The sequence below is a fragment of the Nannospalax galili genome, unplaced genomic scaffold, assembly GCF_000622305.1.
Source record: "Nannospalax galili isolate Female #2095 unplaced genomic scaffold, S.galili_v1.0 scaffold2280, whole genome shotgun sequence".
Classification (NCBI taxonomy): domain Eukaryota; kingdom Metazoa; phylum Chordata; class Mammalia; order Rodentia; family Spalacidae; genus Nannospalax; species Nannospalax galili.
Genome location: NW_008346434.1, coordinates 278,911 through 301,518, shown reverse-complemented (window position 1 = coordinate 301,518; position 22,608 = coordinate 278,911). Strand labels below are relative to the sequence as shown.

Genomic DNA, 22,608 nt, shown 5'->3' with positions numbered 1-22,608 from the left:
GGCCACCACTACAGGAGGCTGAGGCAGAAAGATTACTTGAGGCAAGGAGTGTAAGACCAGCCTGACAACAGAGCAAGGTACTATCTTAATACAATTAAAAAAGGTGAAAGGAAAAAATATTATATTCAAGCTGTTTGTGAGAATTTATTGTTATTCCCTAATTTCCTGACATTCATTTTTTATATTTTATTAGCATATATTAATCACACATGTGGGTTTCATGATGACATTTTCATATATGTAAACAATGTATTTTGACCACATTCACCCATTCCCTCTAGCCTGTCCCACTCCCAATGAGCCCCCTTCTATTTTCATTCTCTTTTAATATTTTATTATTTTTATTTAATTTGGGAGTATATCGCTTGCATGTTAGTGCACCTGTGTCATGCAATGCCCGAGAAGGATAGAGAAGGGTTTCAGATCCCCTGGAACTTGAGTTATGGACAGTTGTTAGCTGCCATGTGGGTGCTGGGAATCAAACCTGGTCCTCTGCAAGAGCAGCCAGTGCTCTTAACTGCTGAGCCATCTCTCAGCCTCCCATCATGTAAACTGTTTATTTCCAAAGATTCAGTGAATAAAATATACTCAAAATGAGGATGGTATAACTTTTAAAAACAGAGAATGGGACAGAGGGAAATGGTATCAAGTAGAAATCAGGAAAAACTACTACACACCACTGGGAAGTAGCAGTGTTTTACTGGGAACAGATTCAATAAATCAACAGTTCATCATTGTTACCACAAACATTATTCCAAATAACAATGAAGTGTGTTTTCGCACACTTGCCAGTCACTCAGTAGATTTTCATCAAACTAGTTATTTACAAGGCTGGAATTCAGTAATTTTTATCTTATTGCAATCTATAACATATCTATATTCTTCCTGATGTTAGAACATAGAAGAACCTAACTGACCCACTGGCTACTGAGACTATTCTTCAGTTGGTCAGATTTGAGATGGAGAACTCATTCAGAGTCTTCCCCGCCCAAAAGCAGTCTGGCCCAGTTGAGAATAAGACTGGGTCACTAGCAATGGGAACAGAGAACTGCATTTCAGTCAAACTCAACTGTGGTATCAGCATGCTAAAACTGAGTTGGGTAATACCAGCATATGCAAGGCTGAAAAAGGAAGATCAACAGTTGGAGACTAGCCTGTGCTATATAGCAAGACCCTGTCTCAAAAGGAGGAGGAAGATGAGGAGGAAGAGGAGGTGAGGAGGAGGAGGAAGACAGGAGGATGAGGAAGAGGAAGAGGGGGAGGAAAAGGAGGAAGAGGAGGAAGGGGAGAAAGAGGTGGACAAGAGGAGGAGGAGAGGAGGAGGAAGAAGAGGAGGAGGTGAGGAGGAGAGGAGGGAAGAGGAGGAGGTGAGGAGGAGGAAGTGGAGGAAGAGGAGGAGGAAGAGGAGGAGACAGTGGTAGCTAAAGAAAAGTTGGAAGTATATAATTCATTTCAATATTCCTTTAACTTTAAACCAAGTAGGTACTTCAATTTTTTATTCAGTGTCTAAACAACATGCTAGAAACCCCGAAATACAAGAACTTCATGAAATGTCTACACAAAGGAAGTTTAAAATTTGGAGATAATTTGATATATATGGATAATACATGAACAAATATTGATGTTTGCGTCTATAATACCAATACCATTGTCAATAAAAACAAAGTACTAAATATTCACCATGGATATGAACTCAAGTGAGAAAGGAAATCACTGACAGATTCAATTTGTTGGGAAGAGCTTCACAGAGGAGGCAGGAGCTACCATGTGTTTAAAGAGGAGAAGCAGGAGGAGATATCTTCCCAGGACCAAGGGAAGGTGGGAACACTGCAGCATGAATACAAGGGACAAGCGTTCAGGGACAAGCAAAGTACGTGCAGATGTAGACACAATAGGGAACTCTCTGGGCCCCTTATAGAAAATGTCTATCAATCCTAAGGTATTAATTAAAGGTGGAAAGAGACTGAGTTAAGATAATCAAAGATGTAATCACTACCAAGGTAATGAGAACACAGCAGAATGAAGAAAAGGAACCTTCCAGAAACAATGAGTTCCATGGCTGATATAGTCCATATCCTTGCCAAGACAGTGTTCCTAGAGATGTTTAAAGAGTAAGATTGGAGTAAGATTGGCTACTACAGTTTTAGAGCAGCTTCCAGAAGAACCTTATTGCAGGAAAGCTTATCACTGTACAAGAGGTCAGTCCTACCACAGCTTGTTCTAAAAGGCATGGAGCAGGAATAAGATGGAGTGCCAAGCAGATGAGAAAAATTCTTTGAAATCTTGTAGCTGACTATATACATTTTTTTTTTATTACAAAGCTCAGCTTCCAGTGCTTGCTTGAAGATGTGAGCACTCAACTTCTGTTCCTACTCCAGCCACCTCTGCTGCCATGCCTCTCCACCATGATGGACTCTTAGCCCCTTTGGAATCATAAGCTAAATAAACTCTTCCTTCTTTAAGTTTCCATGGTCATGGTGTTTCTATCACAGCAATAGAAAAGTAACTAATACAGTAATATTGTGATTGACACACCTGGGTAGAGGGAGCCACAATTGAGGAATTACCTCCACTGGACTGGCCTGTGGCCATGTCTGTGGGGTATTTTCTCAATTTTTGAGTGATGTCAGAGGGCCCAGCCCACTGTGGGTGGTGCCATCCTGGGCATGTTGTTCTGTATTGTATAAGAAAGCAGGCTGAGTATAGGTCAGGGGAGCAAGCCAGTAAGCAGCTTTCCTCCATGACCTGTGCTCCAGCTCCTGCCTCCAGGTTCCTGCCCTGAGTTCCTACCTTGGGCTGTTCCCAGATAAACTGTGACCCAGGATATGTAAACTAAATAAACCCTTTCCTCCCCAAGTTGATATTTGTCAGAGTGTTTTGTCACAGAAATGGATGACCACCAAGGGCAGCAGGAAGTGTGGAATGGAACCAGCCTGGATCTGTAAGACAAGCTGTGTGTGCTGTGGACAGCAGAGTCAGAGAACTGGACCTGCCAGAACCCTTTGGAGCCTAGGAGGCCGTGAGTAAATTCCAGATGTTCAGCCTTGAGCTACTTTGCTGGACAGGTTTTGCTTAGGTGTGCCCAATTCTTCCCTTTTGAAATAAGACAGTATTTGTTTTGGATTTTACAGGAGCCCACAGTTAAGAGACTTTTAAAAGAGACTGTGAACTTTCAAAGTTTGGATTTTGTAAGGACTGTGGGACTTTTAAGGTTGTACTGACTTATGTTGTGACACTGTTAACATCATATCTTGGGGACAAGAAATGGAAAGGTTCTGATTTAATAGTGATGTGTTTGTGTGTCAAGTTGACAAGGGGTCAATTGTGCTGGACAGCTTTAGTGTCAACTTGACACACCTGGGTAGAGGGAGCCTCAGCTGTGGAACTGTCTCCATTGGGCTGGCCTGTGACCATGTCTGTGGGGTATTTTCTTGATTTTTGAGTGATGTGGGAGGGCCCAACCCACTCTGGGTGGTGCCATCCCTGGGCATGTTGTTCAGTATTGTATAAGAAAGCAGGCTGAGCATGGGCCAGGGGAACAAGCAGGTAACCAGCATTCCTGCATGACCTGTGCTCCAGCTCCTGCCTCTAGGTTCCTACCTTGGGCTCCCTGGTGAATTGTGACCCAGGAGATGTAAGCCAAATAAACCCTTTCCTCCCCAAGTTGGTATTGGTCAGAGTATTTTGTCACAGCAATGGAGAAACAAACTAGAACAGCTAGGAATACTCACAACTCTTAATAGCAAGAATAGACAACGACTGAACACCATTGATAAGCACTTGCAGAATATTTCACATGATTTGACTCAATCAAACACTGTACCCAATCAGTTAAGAGGAACATCACGGCATGAGCTGCAGCACTCCCTAAGCCACCAACCCTTTTCAAAGCCACAGTCATACATTTGTACAAAATTTACAAGAATATTTATAACATTCCTAATCTTACATAGGCCCCTTATATTGTGTACGCTTCAGGGCATGCAAACAGGAAAACCTAATCTGCTCTGTTAGTTAGGATTCACATTTATTTCCATGAGGCTTTGAGAAGCTAAATTGCCAAATATTTCCATAAAAGGAAGTGACAGAGACAGAATGTGAACCCAGTACTACCTGTCATCAGAGCCTAAGAACTCAACTGCAGCACTAAAGTGCACTGATTTTTTTACTGCTCCTACTGCATAGAACAGCCTTCCCTCCCTATCCTACCTTTATCACCACAGTCCTAACAGGCTCTTATTCATCCCACAAAGCCCACCTAACTAAAATATCACCCCTTCTTCACAGCCTCCCAGAGAGAGGGAAAGAGAGAGAGACAGTGAGAGTGAGAGAAAAAGCGAGAAAGAGAGAGAAAGAGATACTTTAATTCTCTATTTTGAACTATATACATGGCATAACGCTATCAAAACACTGACTTTGGGAGTCACACTGTCCTAGGTCCATATTGTAACTGTATTGCATATTTGCAGGGCAATCTTGGGCAAAAATTTAATCTCTCTGCCCCTTGAGATTTTTTTTTTAAAGATAGGGTCTAACTCTGTAGCTCTGGCTGGCCTGGAACTCACTATGTAGACCAGGCTGGCCTCAAACTCACAAATATCCACCTGCCTCTGCCTCCCGAGTGCTGGGATTCAACACATGCAGCACCACATCTAGTATCCCCTGGAGATTTTTATCTGTAAAACAGAAGTAATCATTCTTACCTAATCATCATTTTAATATCCATCCATCCATCCATCCTTTTATCCAATCAACACATACCATCTCTGCTCTCACAGTAATCAGAGTCCACCAGACAATGCAAGAAACAGTATGCATATTAAGATGGGATATAGGAAGGCTGATAGGGAAGCACCATGCCCCAGCTTGGGGGTCAGGCAAGGACAAGGGGGATGAATAGCAGTGCAGTGAAAAGTGTCATAAAAATATAACACAGCAAATATTCAAGACAGATACCACAAGTAATTTCAACTTAATAAAATACTTCCACCCCACCCACACCCTCATCACATGTCCCTCATTTCTTAAGCACTTGAGAACTTCTCTGTCAGGAAGTGAGTTGGTTTTTTACAGTAAGCGGGTCACCAAAAGTGGAATCTTGTCTTTGCTCTGGCCAGTGAGGACATACGAGGAGCCAGAGAGAAGGCCAAGAAAATAAAAATAAAAGCTGACTCTCTCAACATTCTGTCACAACCACAAGGATGCCTTAACATTTATTCCTGTTTTCCACGCTGAAGCATTTAATGACAGAACAAGGAAATCACTTTTACATTTTTCTGGGGGCTGAACTGCTGCAAAAAGTGAGAGAGCAATTGCAGCTTTCAAAAGAGATGCTAATTGTAGCTTTTAAAATATTAGACTCCCTCTAAACACCTATCACCCTCGCCCCTCAAGAGTTCCTGGGTCTTCCTTAAAGGTAAATCTTACAGGCAAGATATTGCCATGTAGACTTTATTACTTTATTTTCCTACCTAGGCGTTTTAAATGCTTTGGGGGGGGGTTCATGCCACTGTGTGCAGGTGGAGGTAGAAGACAACCTCAGGTGTTTGCCCCTGCCTTGTTTTGAGTAGTCTCCTTATTGCCACTGAGCTGCATAGGCCAGGCTAGTTGGCCCACTCCTGTCTCTACCCCACCTCCCCATCTTGTCATAGGAGCCCTGAGACTGCAGAGTGCAACTAACTTCTGTGCCCAGCTTTTACATGGGTTCTAGGGATTTGAACTTAGGTCCTTAGGCTTGTACAGCAAGCACTTTGCTCATCAAGAGACCTCCCAACCCTTAAAACACATTTTTAGGTGAGTCATTCCTATTTGTTCAGGGGTCCTGCATCACAATGGCAGTCTTCCTAGAAGACACTCCAAAAAATTAATGTACCATGAGGCAGAGCAGTTCCCAAGCACCTACCAACCTCCCCATCAAGTGAGAGCTACATGTTCAATTGGGCTTCCTACCAGCCAGTCAGTCTGGACAGAACGTAAGCTTCCACATCACGGGCGGGGGGGGGGGTGTCACAGGAGGTTTTGGGGACAAAGATAAAGGAAGGAGAGTCTGTACAGGGGACCTGCAGATCTTCTTTCTGGGCTGGGTGACAGGGAAGAAAGTATAGCTGTGCTGGCAATTCTAGTCATAAATGCTTTCACAACAATAAGACAACAGATTCAGGACGAAGCAGCAGGGATTAGCAGCAACCAAATGCCCACATTTTAAATTCAATTATTGGAAAATCATTCTAGTCCAAGCCAAAAGAGGGGTGTGCAGGAGGAAGAGGAGGATGAGCAGGAGGAGGAGGGGGGGCAGGGGAAGGAGGAGGGGCAGGGGGAGAAGACATAAAAAGTAACAAAAAATGGGATGAGGTCAAAATTAAGTCCTATAAACATCATGGAGTGCAGAGGGGCCAATACTGTGTAAGGATTCCCCCGTGCTCCAATCATGTGTGGTACTGGTATGTGCTGCCAGGGCTCAGTCAACAGGGATTCTAGAAAGATAGAGCTCTTGTCAAGTTACCAAAGCTTCTGGTACCCAGCTCTAAGTGTGGATGGCACAAGCCTTTAGCAGTAAAATTCACAAGCTAATTGTATAATTATCTACATAACACTTTCCCTGCAAATGTAAAGATTTGCAGTCAGTTTCAAAGAAGAGGCTGGCCCACAATCCACGCATAAAAATATGAACTGAACTCTGTTCCTACTGTGAGATACATGATGTGTAAAGACAGTTATGAAAACTTAAAGGCATTGTCCTTTCACAGTGTCTCCAGTCCCATGAATTTCCATTTTTATGATCCACATCTCCTCAAAGTATATAAAGGGATTAAAATCAGATTAGAATCAGGTCAAGGAGTGGACAGGCTGTTACTTGGAATGCTGGTATATAAAAGAATCTAAAATGGTGGAGAATTTCATGGGAACAAAATCAGACAGAGAAAAATACATGTGCTAGAACTCCTCTTAGGGAAAGGTTGTGTGTGGAGTGGTAGATAAAGGAGAAAATTTTTTTTGGAAAAGAGACCTACAAGGAGAATGGGAGAGGTAACAAATCCAGGGAGCCAACACATGAAACACACACACACACACACACACACACACACACACACACACACACACACACAGAAGCACAGGCAGAGAGAGAGAGAAAACATCCTCATTTTCCAAACATCAAACATCCTCATGTCTCAATTCCTCATTTTACAGACATCCTCATGTCTCAACCTCAGGCTAAGGACAGTGGGTCCCAATACAGATTAACCACAGGGGCTGCTATTTTCCTAGACAGCGCAGCACATCACCAGCACTGTTCTTCCTCTCTTCATCTCCCCCACAGAAAGCAGTCCTGCCCTGGTAACTGACTAAGGAAAGGGCTACAGAGCAGTGGTGTGACAGGCTGCCAGAGCAGAGCCTTCCAGGGTACCAGGCTTGCTCCTGCCCACAGTACAATCAACATGTTCGCCATGCTTTGCTTCACACATCCTTGATATGTTGGTTCTAGTTCTGCTGTTCATCTTTTTCCTTCTCAAATAGAACTCATATTCCCGTAGATCTCAGTGCCCTTGAGGCCATCAAAGTATTGTATTTGTAGTAAAGTGTTGACCAACAGATTTTCACTCTAACTGGGATCATTATAAGGGGATCTTGGGGGCTGTTGAGATGATTCGGGGGTTAAGAGTGCATACTGCTCTTGCAGAGGACTCTAGTTTGGTTCCCAGGACCCATGTTGGGTGGCTCACAATTACCTACCCCAGCTCCTGGGGATCCAACGTTCTCTTCTGGACTCCAAGGACACCTGTACTCACACGTGCACAAACTCACATACAGACAGACACATATACACATAATTTTAAAATGAAATAAATCAGGCCTGGAGAGATGGCTCAGTGGTTAAGAACACTGGCTGCTCTTCCAGAGGACCAGGGTTCAATTCCCAACACCCACATGGTGGCTAATAACTGTCCTTAACTCCAGCTCCAGGGGATCTAACGCCCTCTTCTGGCCTCCGTGGGCACCGCACAACATGGGTGCACTTACATATAAGCAGGCAAAACACACACATAAAAAATTTAAAAATTAAATTAAAAAATAAAATAAATCTTCAAAACAGAGGGTAGAGGCTTGGTGGCAAATAAAGATTGCTGGTAAAAACTGTTTGGCGACTTTTCCAGCTGTCTCCAGAAGACAGATGGCTAATTTCAAATGTCTTTCTCGAAACGCTACTGGTTCCTACCCTGGCAGTCTCTAAGTCTTTTCTGTAAACACCTTCATCTGCCACTTAATAGATGTAGTGGGCTAGCTCCCTGAAGGAGGCCTGATGCTCATCTGTGGGAAGACACTGTTCATTCAGCATGTCTTTCCTCCAAATCCTGTCATCAATGCATGATGTGGGAAAACTGCCATTCTGAACACCCAACCAAAGCAAAGCAAATCCATCAATTGATTGTGTGGTCAACTCGTAACCTGGTACCAGATATTCAGGCTACTTTGAAAACTTTACTGAAAAGTAACTAAAGCCAACAGTGTGTGTGAGATGAATGAAATGAAAGCTGTGTCTCTTTTAAGAAGAACCACTTCCCCAGGAGGGAAGGGGAGAAAAAGAAAGAGGAAAACCAAGTTGAAACTCGGCATTTACTTAAAGAGGAGCCAGCAGAATGGAGCACGTGGAAGTTTCACAGCACAGAGGGAAGGTGTAGATCACAAGGCCTCCTTGGCACTGTTACATTTCTTTGGTGGCAGCCTCAGCTGGGAAGGCAAGACACAAAAGTTGCATTCTGGGTTCTGAGGACCAAGGAGTGGTGTCTGTGAACTTACAGGGATGGAACGGCTCAGGAATCTGGCTGAAGAGGAGGAGAGCCCCCCGGAGAAGGAGGGTCTGAGGATAGTGGTGTGTTCCTCAGATGTGGCGCTCAGGGGTCCAGGGGGGCTGTTCAGGTTGCCCCCAAGAACACTGCTACTGCTGCTGCTTCTGGTGTGCTGGTTGTTGTTAAGCTCAGGGTAATTTCTGGTAGGTGGCTGGGAGCCGCCATTCAAGAAGCTGGTGAACGGGCTGGTTATGAAGGTTGCCTTGGTGGATGAGGCGGTCTTTTTGTTCTCAGGGTCATCTGTCACAGCATTCAAGTTCCCCAGAGAACTGGCTAGCCGGGAGCTTATGGAGAAGCTGGAGGGAAAGAGATAATAACGTGTACTCAGCATATAGTCACAGCGTCACAGGAATGCAGTGAAGATGGTTCTAATGGACACAGATGACAGACTGACTTCACTACCAGCCTTGGTGACAGGATCATTTGTGACCTTACTTATACAAGTTCCTTGGTCAAAAGCAGTTAACCAAGACCCACAGAGTTAACTTAAATGCTGACTAGTGATATTAAAACAGAATATGTAAAGATTGTGTCTGCCCACAGGCAGAAAGTAAATGTAAGGAAAGTCTGTAAGAAGACTTAAGTACAAGATCTAACCCAAAGGCATTCAAGGATATGAAAACTTCAAGCACCCCTCTCCATTTTCATCAGTTCTCACTATCTACACACACAAGTGAGGAAGAGCACTGTTGATCGTTTGTATGGATGACTATATCCATTTTCTGAACCACTCTAAGCAAACTAGAAATTCACTAGAAGAATGAGATATTCTACATCTAGGACATCCCTTCCTGTACCCCTGTTCCCTGCCAGCAAGACAGGATCAAAAGCCCCAGGAAATGGCAGGGTCTTTGGAGTTTCTCCCCTATTCCTGGCCCCTCTCCTCTCACCGACCTGCAGCTAAATTCCTTGCCTACTGCAGACTTCCTTCCCTCAAGCCAGTAAGTTGGAAGAGGCAGAGAAAAATTACCTTCTCATACTGGCACCTGAAGACAATGAACCTCTGTTTATCCGCTTGGCAGTTGCCGAAGGGGACAAACACACTTTGGGGGTCTTCATAGTAGACGAGGGTGACTGTAGGGAAGAACTTAATCTTTGGGAGAAGAAAGAGACAGTGTGTCACACTAAAGTTGTGTTACATAAGTTTAGCAATGAACTAAGACAAGGTAAATTCATAAACATCAATACCACGAAAGGCCCTAAGAATGGTGGGAAAGCCAACAGATACTGTGGGCACTGAGTGGGCATCTTGAAGGTGAGAAATGGGTTCAGGCTTATTGCTACTCAAGGAGAGAGCTAAAGCTGCTGGCCCATGTACCAGGTAGGAGACAGACACACAAAGGAAGAGTTCCTTACCTAAAGCCACCTGGTTGAAAAGTGACAGGGCTGGGATTCAAATCCAGGCTTCAGAGTCCTGCCCTTAATCAGATCCTGTCACCTCCCTTCCGTATCTCTGGCTTCATGTTTAGGGTCCCATTCAAACACAACCCCTCCTTTATACCTGGCAATGGCCCTAAGCAAGGCAATCATTACTTGACTACTGGGGTCATCTTTTAATCTTATTCCTTAACAATTCGTATCATGACTCACCTCCAATGACATCTAAAACATCTCATCATTTAAACCACTTAACTTCTCAGTGTCCACAAAGCCTAACTAAAATCCTTGGCTTGACTTTGAAAAGTTCTAAACTCTAGCCTTTACTTATTCAACAGGGTCCTGTTACCCACAAGATTTAACCCAGACATCTTCAAGCACATGATGACATCAAGAACCCCTACTCATTTAATTGGTTCTCACCTGTCCATATATACCAGGTGATAAACAATACTACTTATCGTCAGCATGTGCAGCTGGAACCATTCTCTTGATTCACTACAATTTCTAGTCTGGTCGTGTATTCCCTGACTGGACTGCTCTCATCTCTTTGTCCAGTTTGTAGATGCCGTTCTTCCTGCAGGGTTTCCTGTCCTCTCCTTGCCTCCCTTCACCTCTGATCTACCTCCACCCAAGTCACTCTTACTGATGGCCTCCTGATGGCCCGTTCAGTTGTTACCCCCCATAACAAGTCTTCTCTGAATTCCCAGACAGGGTAAGCAGCCTTTTCAACACATATGTTCATAGTAAATCTCAGCTCTTAAACTGCATTTCATCGGCTTGTATTTACCTACTTCTCTCACTTGGTATAATCTCCTTGAGGGTGAAGACTTGGCCTATTTCTACTCCCAGGGATTAGCACAGCACCAGACATAGTAGGTGCTCAATAATCATCTGCCAAGTGGACACAAAGGGAAAACTACCTCCGCTGGGGACAGCCAGGACTCAGCCATGGCTTTAATACCAAATATCTTTGCACTGGGTAGTTTCTGCCAATTTAACACAAAGTAGAGTCACTTGGAAAGAGGGGACCTCGATTGAGGAATTTTCTCCATCTGATTGGCCTGTGATCATATCTGTGAGTCATTTTCTTAATTGTTAATTGACGTAGGAGGGAGAGCCCAGCCCACTGTGGGCAGTGCCATCCCAAGGCAAATGGGCTTGGGCCGTATAAGAAAAGTAGCTGAGCAAGCCAGTTGAAGCAAGTAAGTAAGCAGTGTTCCTCTATGGTCTCTGCTTCAATTCTCGCCTCTAGATTCCTGCCTTGGCTTCCCTCAAGGATGGACTATAACCTGTAAGATGAAAGAGACCCTTTCCTTCCCAAGTTGCCTTTGGTCCTGGAGTTTATCACAGCAATAGAGAAGCAAAGTACAACAGAAATTGGTACAAGAGAGTGGAATATTGCTGCGATGGGCCCAACCATGTTGTTATGGGCAGATTTTGGAAGTGTTTGGGCTGGAAAAGCCACTGAATATTCAGAGCTGTTGTTGGAACTTGGAAAATAATGCTGACAGCAAATCAGATGATAGAGGCATGGCTTATGAGGTTTTAGAGAGAAGACAAGACTCTATCAGGCCTGTTCCTGTGATATTTTGAACTAAGAATCTGTGATTATGAAACCTTTGCTTTACTGAGACAATTTCCATTGGTTAGCTAGAACTGAAAAATCAGTTCTGGTTAACAAGAGACCAGTATCACCAAGACGAAATCTTCTGGAGAGTATTTCATCAGGGTCAGCAAAGAAACTGTGGTCCATAGGCAGCCAAGGCTGCATCTCAAGCTAGCAGCCAAACTTGGTAATCTGTAAGAGTCTCCCATGTGCTACTGGTTTTGATGACATGAAAGCTTCAGGACTGAAGTGGTCATGGAGGGCAGCTGAGGCTTGGTATTATGAGAGACAAGGTGAGGGTGAGACCATTACTGAAGGGGCAGTCTCAGTTGCAGTGGAGACTCCAGGATATTGGAGATGGCAGGACCATGGGACATCCACCAAGGACAACAGCAAGCATGGCATGGAACTGGTCTGAGCTTACAACACAAGCTGTGTGTATTTCAGGTGACAGAGCAGAGAAGTGGGGCTGCATAAGCCCTTTGGAGACCAGAAGATCATGACTGAGTCCTTTACACTGCTGGACTTGGGTTTTCTTTTGATCTGATTATAACTTTACCTTGGCTTTTCCATCTTAGAATAAGAAAGCATATGACTTATTTTGGATTTTACAGGAGACTTTGGATTTTTAAAGAGAACTAGGACTTTTAAATCCATTTTTAAGGGATCATGGGACTTTTAAAAGTTGGACTGTATTTTATATTATGATATTAATGTGAGGTCTCAGGGCTAAAGAAGAAAGGAAAAGATTTAGTGAATAGTGATGTGTCTGTGTGTCAGCCTGACAAGGGGTCAATAGTTTTTTGTCATCTTGACACAAACTAGAATTACCTGAGAAGAAGGACCCTTTTATGGAAGAATTACCCCCATAAGACTGGCCTGTGGCCACAGCTGTGAGGCATTTTCTTAGTTGCTAATTGATGTAGAGGGGCCTAGCCCACTATGGGTGAGCCTGGACTATCTAAGAAAGGTAACTGAACAAGCCCGGGGAAGTAAGCCTTTAAGCAGCATTCCTTCATGGTCTTTGCTTCAGTTCCTGCCTCCAGGTTCCCACCTTGAGTTCCAACATTGGCTTCCTTCAGTGACAGAATCTGAGCCGTAGATATAATAAACTTTCTCCCCAAGGTGCATTTGGTCATGGTGTTTTATCACGGCAACACAGATGCAAACTAGGGGACTCTTTTATCCTAGAAAATCCTGTAATGTAACTGAACTTCGTGTTTTCCTCTCTACTACAGAAAACCTTACTTTAGACTCTTTCCTTTATCACTCACCCTCCTAACCACTGCTTATGCCATATTTTCCTCAAAAAAAAGTGGAAAGTTATATAAGGAAGTGGTTTAAGCTCCTGGAGAAGCTCGAGCTCACTCAAGCTGCTTCCTCTAAAGAATTCTAAATCTATGTCTACAATAAAAACTCCAAGGAAAGAATGGTCAGCCTCCTTCTCCTGTTTTATCAACACGTTAGCCAAACTCTCCTGTTTTCACCATGCCCCACCCTGGATCTTGTTAGTATCACACTGCCCTGTACCACTCCACAAGTAGACAGAGAACTTTGTTCAAGAGAAAAAGCACTAACATTTCCTCTTTCAGAGCAGATGGGGAGAAAAAGAAAAGCACAAAATAAAGGAGGTGAAGAATACAGATAAAAATAGGGGGGAGCTAACAGAAATGGGGCCAAAATCTATCTCTGGATTGAAAGGAAAATTCCAGCGCACTCTGGAGTTTACTAGAAACCCCACAAGGTACTGGAATCTCAACATATCTTGAGGTCACCACCACTGACACACATCCAAGTGGACATGTTAAGAAAAGTCTTTTCAACAAACGAGCAAGAGCATGAAGCTTATTTAACAACCCAAAGGGAAAGGAAGGGATTTGAAAAGCTAAAACTTGGAAAGCTAAATGTGCTCAGTGGTAAAGCACTTCCTCAGCATGTGAAAGGCCTTGTGTTTGAATACCATCATCATCACTACCACCACCAAAAATAAATAAGGATAAATGGAGGGGCCGGAGAGATGGCGCAGCAGTTAAGAGCACTGACTGCTCTTGCAGGGGACCCGGGTTTGATTCCCAGCACCCATATGGAAGCCGACAACCATTCGTAACTCCAGTTCCAGGGGATTCAATGCCCTCTTCTGACTTTCAAAGGTACTGCACAACACGGGTATACTTATACACATGTTGGTAATACACTCATACAACATACAATTAAAAATAATAAAAAAAGTATATTTAAAAAAAATAAGATAAAAGGAAAGTAGTATGCTCAGAGGACAGTTGGTCTTCAATTTAGGCATGGAAGACAAAGGGTACTTTAAGAGGAATCAGTGTTTTCCAGACACAACAGGGAAGTTGCACACATGAACTGTCAGTGATTATGAGAGCATGCATAAGACCTGAGAAAGCTCAAGTCAGACAAAGTCCAGCATGGAGAAAGGAGGGAGGCACGAAGCCCCCCCCCCATTAGCTGAGGGGCTATCAGCAACCGATAGCTGCTGGGAGAGTCCGTTTTCTTTAAGGATGTGATGCTGGGTAGGTTGACCAGGCTCCAGGGGCTAGCCCACACCTGAGAATATTTGGGTAACAAAAAACGGACTTGATGGACTTTAAGAAAAAAAAGGACAAGAAGTTGAGTAGGTAGGGAGGTGGGGGTAATATCAGGGAAGGGGTGTGAATATGATCAAAATACATTGTATGATATTCTCAAAGAATTAATAAAAATGTTATTTAAAAAAATTTTAAAGGCTGTTTAGTTTATATTTATTTTCATGGATTTGAAGCTTGGAAAATATGTGAAACAGGCCATCTATTTTAACAACTGCTAGAAATTCAAACATGTCAGCAGTACCTGAAAGGCTGGAACACTGCTCTTGGGTGTCCTTTCATGTCATCTGACCTGCAGAAATCAAGGACAAGAGCTCAGGCATCACCAGGTCCCCTCCGTTGAACAAAGACCATAACACAAGAGTCAGAGCCATCAAAATACTAAATTGTCAAAAGAGGAAATCAGTATTCATCTACTTCATCTACTTTATAAAATAAATCCAAAACCAACAGAAAATCTTTTTTTTTTTTTTCATTTCATCTTGAATGTCATAGCAACTTGCTTTAAATAAGAAAGTGGGTCCTGGAGAGATGGCCCAGCAGTTAAGAGCACTGGCTGCTCTTGCAAAGGACCTGGGTTCAGTTCCCAGCACCCACATGGAGGCTCACAGCCATCTGTAATTCCAGTCCCAGGGGATCCAATATCCTCTTCTGGTTTCCACAGGCATTGCATGCACATAGCACACTTACATACATGCAGAGAAAACACTCAAACACATAAAATAAATAAATATATTTAAATAAGAAGATGGCATTGTATCTGCTCAGTAAGAAAGTGCTCAGTAATAGCCATGATGCTATTAAGAAAACTAAATTCTAGGGCCAGGCGTGTGATGGCACATGCCTTTAATCCCAGCACTTGGGAGGCAGAGGCAGGAGGATCTTTGTGAGTTCAAGGCCAGCCTGGTCTACATAGTGAGTTCCAGGACAACTGGGATTGCAAGGAGACCCTGACTCAAAAAAAGACAAGAAAGAAAGAAAGAAAGAAAGAAAGAAAGAAAGAAAGAAAGAAAGAAAGAAAGAAAGAAAGAAAGAAAGAAAGAAAGAAAGAAAGAAAAACTAAATTCTAAAACCCAATATACTATCTGAGAATTAAAACGAAGGTAGAAAAAAACCGAGTGTGGTGGCACATGCCTTTGATTCCAGCACCTGGGAGGCAGAGACAGCAGATCTCTGTGAGACTGAGGCCAACCTGGTCTACATGGCAAATTCTAGACTAGGTGGGGCTAAAGGGATACCCTGTCTCAAAATTACAATATAAAATACAAAATTTTAAAAAAAGGAAGGTAGAAAACTCCCATCTGAATAAGGCTTCTGAAATTTGTACAGGGAAGATTCTTTTGCATATTTATTTGCTAAATTATACTTTCTTCCAATTAAGATTTCTTTTGATTCTAACAAAATCTGAACTATTATAAGGTTTCAATTGTTATGTGGTCAGACATCAACTCCCACCACTGATTTTGGTAATTTCAAACTTCAGAATCAAGATGGCATATACTTTTATGGACACATGTAAGAATCACTTATTTAATTCTCAAAAAATGGAAAGTAAAGCCAAGTAGTGGAATGCATCAAAGCTTGACACAACCTACTTTTCTTCACACTCTGGCTTTGATACAAAATCTTGGTACACCCGAGAGGATCTACCACAACACTAGAAACCCACTTGTGAAACTCCAAATAGAATTTAGAGCAGAGTACCAGAAATAACTAACTCCTCAACAGCTCAAGGTAGAATTCCAGAGATGGAGATGTGGTAATTGCTTTCAGTAAGCTTTTAAATCTTAGCTACTCCCAACAGTGATAGAACACACAAAAAGGTTAAAAAAAAAAAAAAAGCAGCACAAAACAGAAATACATCAAAAAGAAAAAATATAGGTAAACTTGGTATTTGTAGAATGATACTCTAGAGAGAAGATGGAATGTTTTACCCACAAATGGAAGGGGCACTATGAACCGAATGATTTGAGTTGAGGCTACCTAAATGCACAGGATGGTGAGGAGCGAGGCTGTCTCTGGCTTTTTAAGGCACGTAGTTTGTCTCCCTGTGTTACACTGCTTTTCATTTCCACATCTTCATCTTCTAAATTACTCTGAAAAAAAGGCATGTTTCATAGAAAGGTCATTACAAACAGATTTCTTAAGAGAGTATAGATTATCTACATTTATAAATAATATTTTATGTTAATTATCTTGATATAGGTTAAGTCATTTAAATGTTATGACTTCAGCACTGACAAGTATACAGTTCGTTAAGAATATTCAATATTTAAATATTTGGGTCAAGTTACAGCTCAAAGAAACACAAGTACAGGTAGACGTCTGCTACAGTGGATCAAAACCAGAGTGACTTTCATGCGAACGAACACAATCAGGCTTTGGGAAACAGCCTGGCACGGAGTGGCTCAATAGACCCATCACAAATGTTTCCGGGTATTACCAGGTCCACCACTGCAAGTTTCATAATTTGTTTATAAACATAAACAAGATAGGGGCTGGAGAGATGGCTCAGTGCTTTAGGGAGTTTACTTCTGTTACAGAGGACGCAATTTGGGTTCCCAGGACCCATGTCAGGTGGCCCACAACCACCTATAACTCTAGCTCCAAAGGACCCAACACCCTCTTCTGTTCTCCAAGGGCACCTATACTCATATGCACACACCCACACATATACATGCAATTAAAAACAAAAAGTAAAATCCTTAAAAATACAAAATAAAAATAATTGAGGATATCTACACAGTCACACATTGGCATCCTTTAACCCCCCCAGAAGTGCTCAAGCCCTTTCCAGCAGTTAAAAGACCAGAGGTACTTAATCAGGAAAGCATAGTTCCTTCTAAAGGAAGTTTTATGGTTTTAAAAACAGAAGCCCACTGTTAGTGTTTGCACATGCCAGCTCGGGGACAGGGAGCGACAGGGAGACAGAAGAGCTAACTCGTATCTAAAACCAGGAGGTGAGAGAGTAAAGGTCCAAAATGTTAGCAAGGTATTTAGAAATATGATAGTGAAATGGGAGCAGGTTCTCTCAGAAGTCTGGGGAGAGGTGAAATAGAGTTTTATTGTTAACATACATAGACTTTATTTTTCATGTTTTAGGCAATGGTCACATAATACCTGAAAATAAAACTAAATTTAGAAGATATACAGTTTAAAAATCAAATTCAAATACTTAAAATAATACTGTTTCCCTCCATTTAATTGTGAATCATAGCCAGGTGTGGTGGTGCACACCATTGATTCCAGCATTCAGGAGGCAGAGGCAGGCTGATCTCTGTGAGTTCAAGTCCAGCCTGGTCTACATAGTGAGTTTCAGGCCAGCTGGGGCTACAGGGAGACCCTGTCTCAAAAAGACCAAAAAAATTTAATTGTGAATCTTTTAAACATTTTATTTACTATTTTTCTTTTATATGTGTGAGTGTACTGCCTACATGTAGGTAGGTGTACCCATGTCATGAAATGCCCACAGAGGCCAGAAGAGGACATCAGATCTCATGGACCTGGAGTTATAGACCTTCATTAGCTACCATGTGGGTGCTGGGAATTGAACCCATGTCCTCTGCAAGAGCAGCCAGTGCTCTCAACCATTATGTCATCTCTCCAGTCCCCTTTTTGTTTTTCAAACGTCTCATCACTATGTAGGTCAGGCTATCCTCAAACTCATAATCCTCCTACCTCAGCCTGATATACTAGAATTACAGGTGTGAGCCACAACCAGGTTACAACTTTTTAAAAATTGCGACAGATTTCAAAAACATATAACAATATTATAACACACTGTCATACACCTAACTACCTACATTTAATATATTGTTTTTACTTGCCTCCTTCAGTTTCCTTAAATCAGTCAGCCTCACTCTAAAAGAAGAAAATAATACATATATAGTCCCAGCTGTCAATTACTGGAGAGGAAAATTCATGCCTTTTATTAAAAAAATAGAAATAGATATATAGGTAGATAGACAGAAAGATAGGTGGTAGACAGGAAGATATATAAGTACACACACACACATTTGTCATGTATCTGATAGATGAGTCTGAAAAAAAATTGTTAAATCACCTACCGATTTGATATCAAAAGTCAAACACGTGAGCATCCTGAACCAGTCTTCCAGAATTTTCACTGTGTAATACACATCCCCGTCACCCCCACCCTCACCCCCTACATAACACCTTCCTTACAAAAAGAGGAAGGGTTGTATTACATAAGCAACTTTGTAAGCTATTTTTCCATGAAAAATACATGTTTATTGTGGAAGTGCTTCAGGGAAATAAAAAAGAACTCTACATTATCATTTTATAGCCCTATAAAATTCATTGTCTAGACAAGCCAAATTGTGTTACCTTACAAATACCTTAGGTCAGGCTATCCTCCTGTCTTTCACTGCTAGGCACCGCTTTGCCATTCTAGATGCAAATGATCGTTTAACACTGTCCTAGAACTACCTTACGACAAACTCAAAGAAGTAGAATTGCTAAGCTCATTTAAAAGCCATCTTCTAGATGTTAACAAACTTGCCCTCAAAAAAATGGCTATTCCAGGGCTGGAGAGATGGCTCAGCAGTTAAGAGCACTGGCTGCTCTTGCAGAGGACAAGGTTTGGTTCCCAGCACCCACAGGGCAGCTATGAACTGTCCTTAACTCCAGTTGCAGGGGATCTGATGTCCTCCACTGGCCTTTGCAAGTACTGCACGCACATGATGCACCTACATACATGCAGGCAAAATAGTCAAACACATAAAATTAAAATAAGCTTTAAAAAAGATTTTTAAATGGCTACGCCATTTTAAATTTCATCTAGTAAAATTTATGAGATTTTGATTCCTTACTTCCTTGACAATATCAAGAGCATCTTTAACATTGATGAGTATAAATAGCATTTAGTATATAAATTCATGTTTCTTTCATTTCTAGGGATATAGAAAAATTTTAGGTCTAGCAGCTAGTTCATATTTTTATTTGTGTACATTGCATTTTCATACTGGTATAGAAGAGGTCTACATGTTTGTGCTGGATAGCTTTAGTGTCAACTTGACACACCTGAGTTGAGGGAGCCTCAGTTGGGGAATTGCCTCCATTGGCCTGACCTGTGGCCATGTCTGAGGGGCATCTTCTTAATGAGTAATGTGGGAGGGCCCAGCCCACTGTGGGTGGTGCCACCCCTGGGCAGGTGGGCCTGTGTTGCATAAGAAAGCAGGCCGAGCAGGGGCCAAAAGAGCAAGCCTGTAAGCAGCATTCCTCCATGGCCTGTGCTCCAGCTCCTGCTTCCAGGTTCCTGCCCTGAGTTCCTACCTTGGGCTCCCTGATGAACTGCGACCCAGGAGATGTAAGCTGAATAAACCCTTTCCTCCCCAAGTTGGTATTGGTCAGAGTATTTTGTCACAACAATGAAGAACAAATACAAAAAAAAAAAAACAACAACTCATCTGAATATATTGCAAATATATTTCCCTCCAATTGCTCTCTGGAAGGAGAATGAAGCACAGAAAGGGAGAACCAGGAGTGAGGGGACAGCTAAGTGGGTACTGCAACTGCATGATAAGAGAAGACAGCCTGGAACAGGACAGAGACTTGAGGAAGGAGAAGGAAGAGTGGGGCAAGATCTAGTCACGCAGGACACGTCTAAAGAAAATGCTGAAAGTTTAAATCATGTTATTGCTTCTCTATACACATTTGCACTTGTTTTATTTCTATGGCTAGCGTATGAAGCTTAGGGTATTTGGGGGAGTAGGAGGCATAGACTATATACCAATACAATTGCCAATAAGAAAATGACCTCAAATTAGTTGTTTGTTTTGTTTTTGTTTTTTGAGACAGAATCTCATGCAACCCAAGCTAGCCTCTAATTTACTATATAGCCAAGGCTGGCCTTAAACTCCTGATCCTTCTGCCTCTACTTCCAAGTACTTGGACTACAGGCATGCACCACTATGCCTGGCTATGCCCTCAAAACTCTTAACAAAAAGTTACACAATGTTATTCAAAATATATTTACATTAAGCTATACAATTTTAAAAACTAAAAAACTTTATGGAAAAAGTTTAAACACAGAGGCATGACTATAACTAAGCCCCGTATTCATTAAGAAACCAACTGTATAATAAATATACCAGGTCATAGGAGCCTGGGGCAAAGAGTCAGGGAGAGTTCATTAGAAAATTCAACTCCAGGAGCTGGAGAGATGGCTCAGGGTTTAAGAACTCTGGCTGCTCTTACAGAGGATCCAGGTTAAGTTCCCAGTACCCACATGGTAGCTAACAACTGTCCATAACTCCAGTTCCAGGGGATCCAATACCCTCTTCTGACCTCTGAGGGCACTGAATGCACATGGTGTACTTACATACATGCAGGCAAAACAAAACACTCACACACATAAAATATAAATAAATAAGTTAAATTTTTAAAAAAGAAAATGCAGCCAGGTATGGTGGCATCTTTAATCCCAGCACTCGGGAGGCAGAGGCAGGCGGATCTCTGTGAGTTCAAGGCCAGCCTGGTCTACATAGTGAGTTCCAGGACAGCTGGGGCTACAGGGAAACCCTGTCTCAAAAAGACAAAAAATAAAAAAGAAAAAAAGAAAATGCAGGGCTGGAGAGATGGCTCAGCAGTGCAGTTAAGGGCACTGATTGCTCTTGCAAAGGACCTGGGATCTGATGTCTTTTTATTACCTCCACAGGTACTGCATGACACAGGTGCACTTATATTCAGGCAATACACTCATACACATAAAATAAAAACAGTAAATAAAATATTTTTTTAAACTCCGGACAGTGTAAGGCATAAATGAGTCTCATGAATCAGTGGGCAGGAGAGCGTTTGGAGCCTTTGCTCATCAGGTGCTGTTAGGCGTCTGTATCAGTTACTTTTGAGCTGGTATGATTGAAACACCTGACAACACAACTCAAGGGAGAAAAGTTTTATCTGGGCTCACAGTTTCCTAATCTACCATGGTGAGGAAGGGAAGCAGGTGGTAGACACTGTTCACAACACATTAGACCAGAAAGTAGAAGGGAGGGCACTGGACCAGGGGTGGGGCTATGACCTTCAAAAAGAGAGGCTGGCAAGGGTTTGTTCCAAATTACTGTGTGACATATCAAAGACTCTTGGGTAGGCAGCAGCCTCACAGCCCAGACTGGAAACCAGTGTTCCTAAATTCAAAGGACAGCCCACCATATTCTTTGCCTGACCTTGGATAGGTGATCACCTTTCTCAGTTAAGTCTCCCTCATTCTAGTGCCTGTGCCACATGGTATGGTAAGGACAAAAGGAGTTAATCCATGTAAGGTGCTTAGGCCAGATCCAGGCATGTGGTGGGTGTTAGCTATGTGACTGTCACACACTAAGCTCCTAATTTAACTCAAATATTGGCACTTTAACTAACATTCTTTATACCCCTTCTTCTTCCAGCCACTTCCTTCTAGAACCCCAATTCATAATGGCCCCTTAACCCCAAATGTCAAAGAGTCCTTGTTTTGGGTATTATTTTGTATTTGAGCAGAGAATATCATCACATTATTTGGATTAGTGCCAAGTTCATGAATCTGCTCTCTTTTTTCCTTTGATCTGAAACACTAAGCCTTCTTTGCTCATTCAAGTAGTATTTTATTAAAGCCTTACAGCCCAAGAATAGAAAAGGGATGAGAACAGGTTAAAAACTCTGCAGCATGAAGAAAAAGCTCAGAGCACAAGAGGAACAGGAGTGGGAACCCAGGCACCCCACGGGGTGCTGAGTGTAATTCACAGCACTGAAAGTCAGGTTCAACAAAGGCAAAGCTTCAGCTTTGAAAGATTCCTCATGATTCTGAGTGGGCTACAGAAATTAATCAAATCCCAGCCTTTCTAGTTGTTTTCTTTCACCCACCTCCCAAGCATTGAAAAACCATGTATTCAAATGCTCTAAACAAGGCCATCACAGCTCCTTAACAACCAATCACAAGGAAATTCTTGTAGACCCAGAAGAGTGAAAGTCACTGAGATTCTCTGCTTTCAAGCTCTTATTGTTTTGAAAGGCAACCTTTAGGGGAAAATAGCCTTTTGTACTTTACATACAAACTAAATAAACCCGTAAGTTCCATGAGCCTCTGCTCTAAACACTAGTACAGAGCTTGAAACACACTAAAATCCTTATAGCATTCTTATTTTTTTTGATAGATTTTTTTTAAATATTT

General features: G+C 42.3%; 1 protein-coding gene across 5 annotated transcripts in view; it reads right to left on the bottom strand.

Moving 5' to 3' along the window:
• Cdc14a (cell division cycle 14A) overlaps positions 1–22,608 on the bottom strand; it is a 190,900-nt gene that overhangs the window by 15,163 nt on the left and 153,129 nt on the right. For 4 of the 5 annotated variants that reach the window (XM_017800531.2, XM_017800530.2, XM_017800532.2 and 1 more), the window contains 4 exons: positions 16,422–16,534; positions 14,683–14,730; positions 9,817–9,939; positions 8,797–9,142 (listed from right to left, as the gene is read on the bottom strand). In XM_017800531.2, the coding sequence (XP_017656020.1) occupies positions 8,797–9,142; positions 9,817–9,939; positions 14,683–14,730; positions 16,422–16,534 (630 nt within the window). Of the gene's footprint in view, positions 1–8,617; positions 9,143–9,816; positions 9,940–14,682; positions 14,731–16,421; positions 16,535–22,608 lie in introns of those variants that run through there. The other variant, XM_029568156.1, reaches the window with a different exon arrangement.